Source organism: Arachis stenosperma, chromosome 6 (assembly GCF_014773155.1).
Source record: "Arachis stenosperma cultivar V10309 chromosome 6, arast.V10309.gnm1.PFL2, whole genome shotgun sequence".
Taxonomy (NCBI): domain Eukaryota; kingdom Viridiplantae; phylum Streptophyta; class Magnoliopsida; order Fabales; family Fabaceae; genus Arachis; species Arachis stenosperma.
Window position 1 is genome coordinate 12,450,250 of NC_080382.1, and position 5,118 is coordinate 12,455,367.

A 5,118-nucleotide genomic window follows, 5' to 3' on the forward strand; every position below is an offset into this window, starting at 1 on the left:
AGTATAGTGAAAAAGTTAAAAAAGAAGCAAAAACTGAATATGTTAGGTTTGGTTGAAACTAAAATGCAAATTGTGACTAAGTTTGATATAGCGCATATTTGGGGGAGTGATACTGTGGAGTGGGAGTTTGTAGGGTCAGAAGGTATATCCAGAGGTCTGTTATTAATGTGGGATGAATTGCTGTTTAAAATGAATAACTGTTACAAAGGGGAGAGATGGTTATGTGTTGAAGGAGTCCTATAAAAAAATTAATTCAATTGTGCTTTCTGTTTAGTATATGGTGCTCATACTAGAGTGGAGAAACTGACTGTGTGGGAGGAACTGAGCTTTTTAGCTGGGTTATGTCAAGTCCCGATGTGCTACATGGGAGACTTTAATGAGGTAATACAGATTGAAGAGAGAAAAGATCAAATCAGGTTAACAGCGTCTGTAGAAGATTTTAAGGCTTGGGTCCAAGATATGCAATTAGTGGACTTACCACTGAACGATCGCAAATTTACATGGTTTAGAGGGCACTCATGTAGTCGAATTGACAGATCTCTATTGAGTATTGGATGGATTGAGGAGTTTCCGGAGATTCGGTTGAAAGGTAGACCGATAGGTTTGTCAGATCATTGATCAATCATAGTTGAGGGTTCCAAAGTCAGATGTGGACCACGACCTTTTTGAAGTTTAAACTCTTGGTTTACACATGAAAGTTTTTTAAGAATGGTGAGGAAAGAATGGAGGAATCTAGGCGAGCTATAGTTCACAGAGAAACTAAAGGCCTTAACGCTGCCTTTGGGGAGATGGCACAAGGACAAGTTTGGTGACATGGACAAGAAAATTCAGCGCTTTGAATAGGAGATCAAGAAGATAGATGACATGACTGGTAATGGAGTGTATGATGGGACTATAGAGGCTAGAAAGAAGGTGCTGGTAAGTTGCTGCAAGCAGTGGTATGTGAGGAAAGAAATACATTGGAAGCAAATGTCTCGATCCAGACATGCGAAGGACATGGATAAAAACACTAGGTACTTTCATAATTTGGAATCGGCAAGAAGGAGGAATAATAGAATTGATGCTTTAGTAATCAATGGAAGATTGATAAGAAATCAAGCTCGGATCAAGATTGCCATCAGAGAATTCTATAAGGATTTGTATCATCAGGAAAGATCGCCAGTCGTGGGCTTCAGGGATGGTTTGGTAAATCGGATTAATGAAGAAGAGTCAGCAGCGTTGGAGAGAATGCCGATAATGGAGGAGATTAGAGAGGCAGTTTGGGATTGTGAATCATCCAAGGCTCCAGGAAATGATGGGTATAACATGAATTTCATTTAAAAGTGCCGGGATGATATTGGTGTAGAGTTCACGTCAGCTGTACTGGACTTTTTTCGGTCGTCAAGGTTGCCTTCTAACTCGAATATCATGTGGGTGGCACTAGCACCTAAGTTCATTGGAGCCAAGGAGATTAAGGATCTGAGGCCGATTAGCATGGTTGGATGCGTGTATAAAGTAATCTCTAAAGTGATGGTCCGAAGGATGAGGTAAGTGATGTCAGGGCTAGTAGGGGAGACTCAGAGTGCATTTGTGAAGGGTCGAAAAATCCATGATGGAGCACTCATTGCATTCAAAATGGTACAATGGTTAAAGATGAGGAAGAACAAAGCAGCGATCATTAAATTAGACTTTCAGAAGGCGTATGATCAGGTAAAATGGAGCTTCGTGGATATTGTGCTACAAAAAAAAGGCTTTGGTTGGAGGTGGAGGGAATGGGTGAAGGAGTGTATTGGTACCACCTCGATGTCGATCTTGATCAATGGTTCACCAACTAGACCATTTAAGATGGAGAGGGGTCTGAGACAAGGTGATCCACTGTCACCATTTTTGTTAGTTCTTGTAGTTGATGTACTGCATAGGATGGTGGGGGAGGTAGTCAGGAACAGACGTATTTCGCCTTTGCTGGTTGGCAAGGATAATATAGAGTTGTCACATCTTCAGTTTGCAGATGACACTATATTGTTCTGTCCGCTGGAGGAGGAGACCATCAGAAACTATACCAGACTGCTGAGGTGCTTTGAGATGATGTCAGGGTTAAGTATAAACTTCGATAAGTCTAGTCTGATCCCAATCAATTGCGAACAACCATGGACATACAATATGTGCAATTTATTAGGGTGCAAGGAGGCGAACCTCCCAGTCAGATATCTTGGCATTTCATTGGGAGCAAACCCAAGGCGGGTCAGCACGTGGAAACCGATCATCGATAAGGTCGAGGAGAAGCTTAGTCTATGGAAGGCAAAAGTCCTTAACAAAGTGGGTAAGTTAGTCCTGATTAAGTCTGTCTTGAATAGCTTACCGGTGTACTATTTGAATCTGTATAAGATGCCGAAGGCGGTGGCAGAGAAGCTGATTTCACTGCAAAGAAAATTTCTATAGAGCAAGGAGGAAGGCAGACATGGAATGGCACTTGTCAAGTGGGAAGTGGTCCAAGCTCCTAAAAAGTTGGAAGAATTGGGGGTGGGTGATGCAGTGGTGAGGAACACAGCTCTCCTCTTCAAGTGGTGGTGGCGTTTTTCAAAAGAGGAATGTCTGTTATGGAAGAAGGTTGTGTGCTCTTGTCATAACTTGAACCCCAATATGATATTGTCAGCTCAGACATTGCCTAGTCGAGGAGGTCCATGGAAGGACATTTGTCAGTTGCAGTTTAAGGACCATAATATGAGAGATAAGATGATTGCTGGGTTAACTATGGAGGTGGGTGATGGAAGGAGGACTCGTTTTTGGGAAGATGTTTAGCTACAAAGTGGTTCACTCAAGATGCATTTTCCAAGACTTTTCTCTGTTTCAAACCAAACAGGATCTGTTATAAGGGATTGTGGGTTTTGGGATGGGTTAGAGTGGATTTGAAACTTCTAGTGGAGGCGGGAATTATACCAATAGGAGTTAGAACTAGTGGATCAATTACATGAGACTTTAAGACCAGTAAAGATAGCACGTGATATGCAAGATAGAGTTGTTTGGAAGTTTGACAAAGAAGGCATTTTTTCAACTAACTCTTTTGTGCAGGTGCTGTAGTCAGAAACGCTTCCGGAGGATATTACAAGCTACAGTTTCACCAGAACTATGTGGAAAGGTTTGGTGAAGAGAGAACTTTTGCGTGGTCTAGAATTCAGAATAAATTTTCGTTGCAAGTATAGCTTCTAAACCAACAAAAGTCCTTTCCTACAAACGTTTTGGTTGTCACAATTAACAAACCCCTTTGAAATTGATAACCGAAGTATTTAAACCTCGGGTCGTCTTCTCAAGGAATTGCAGGGAGGTATGATTTATTATTGGTTATGGAAAAAGGTATGTTTTGGGGTTTTAATGTATAAGATAAAAAGCAACAATAGTAAATGGCAAAATAAATAAAATAATAACAATAAAAAAAGCATTGATTAGGAGAGGTTAATTGGAAGTTCTATTCTTGTTAGAAATTTATCAAGATTAATTAATAATTGAAGGTTGCTCTGCTTAGTTATCCCTTACTAGGTAGAGAAAAGTCAAGCAACTTGGAAGCTATTTCTAGTCACAAGTCCTAATCCTCTCCCTTGGGAGGGACTAGTGTCAATGACTAGAGGGTGATCCAACAATAAACCCAATTATAATTGAACTCTTGAGTATTCCAACTCAAGGTTCTCCTTTTAATCAACTCCCAATCAAACTATGTTTAAACATAAATCCAGATCTAACATAAAAAGGTTTATAAGCTAAATTGAAAAGATAAATATCAATTAAAGTAATAAAATAAAATATAAAATAAACTAAAGGAGCATTGAACCTGATATGAAGAAATCATAGCCTAATCCTAATAGAAATCTTAAGAGAGAGGAGAGACCTCTCTCTCTAAAAACTACATTTAAATTATGAAAAGTGAATTATGAATCGTCTCCCTTTATTCCTCCACTTTGCAACCTTTAATCTGTATTTTCTGGGCTTGAAACTGGGCCGGAAATAGCCCAGAATTCACTGGTTATGAAATCTGTCATGCTGATTTTTGTCACTGCGATGCGTCCACGTGGAGCACGCGTTCGTGTCATCTATCTGTATGGCCACTACGACAAATTATATATCAAATCGAAGCCCTAGACGTTAGCTTTCCAACGCAACTGGAACCGCGTTATTAGAACCTCTGTAGCTCAAGTTATGACCGTTTGAGTGCGAAGAGGTCAGGCTGACAGCTTTGCAGTTCCTTCAACTTCTTGTATTCCTTCCACTTTTGCATGCTTCATTTCCATCCTCTAAGCCATTCCTGCTCTGTAATCCCTGAAATCACTTAACACACATATCAAGGCATCTAATGGTAATAAGAGAGGATTAAATAAAAGAAAATAAAAGCCAAAGAAGCATGTTTTCAATCATAGCACAAAATCGAGAAGGAAAATGTAAAAGCATGCAAATCATATGAATAAGTGGGCAAAGGCTTGATAAAAACCACTCAATTGAGCACAAGATAAACCATAAAATAGTGGTTTATCAACCTCCCCACACTTAGACATTAGCATGTCCTCATGCTAAGTTCAAGAGAAGTTATAAAGAAGTGAAGAGGAATGATAGAGAGTATGCAATGCAACCTATCTATGTGAATGCAACTACATGCAAAATGTTTCTACCTACTTGGTTAAAAGTAAATAAGTTCTCCAAGACAAACATGAATCAAATTCCACTAATTCAAATTACACAATAAAAGACAAGTAAACTTGTAAGAAGACAGCTCATGAAAGCAGGGAACATAGAATCAAGCATTGAACCCTCACTAGTAGTGTATATCACTCTAGTCTCTCAAGTGTATAGGGTACTTCACTCTAATCTTCTCTAATCATGCTTTCTAAACTTTGTTCTTCAGCTAATCAATCAACAAATATTTAGTATACCAATGCAAACATCATGAGGTCTTTTCAAGGTTGTAATAGGGCTGAGGTAAATGTGAGGATGTATATATAAGGCTAAGTGAGCTAACAAAGTGAATCCTTGATTAGTCTAAGATCTCACCTAACATATACATATTTTATACAATTTAAAATGCTTTACCTAGCTACCCAAATTTTTCCACTTTTGTATTACATGCTCATGTATCAAACTTATTTTTGAATTTTG

The 5,118-nt window shown here is 39.0% G+C and overlaps 1 protein-coding gene across 1 annotated transcript; it reads left to right on the forward strand.

Moving 5' to 3' along the window:
* Positions 1-864: 864 nt before the first annotated feature.
* On the forward strand, positions 865-1,320 carry LOC130933683 (uncharacterized). Its single transcript, XM_057863306.1, has one exon. It carries the CDS (start codon positions 865-867, stop codon positions 1,318-1,320), a length of 456 nt encoding a protein of 151 aa, XP_057719289.1.
* Positions 1,321-5,118: the final 3,798 nt, after the last annotated feature.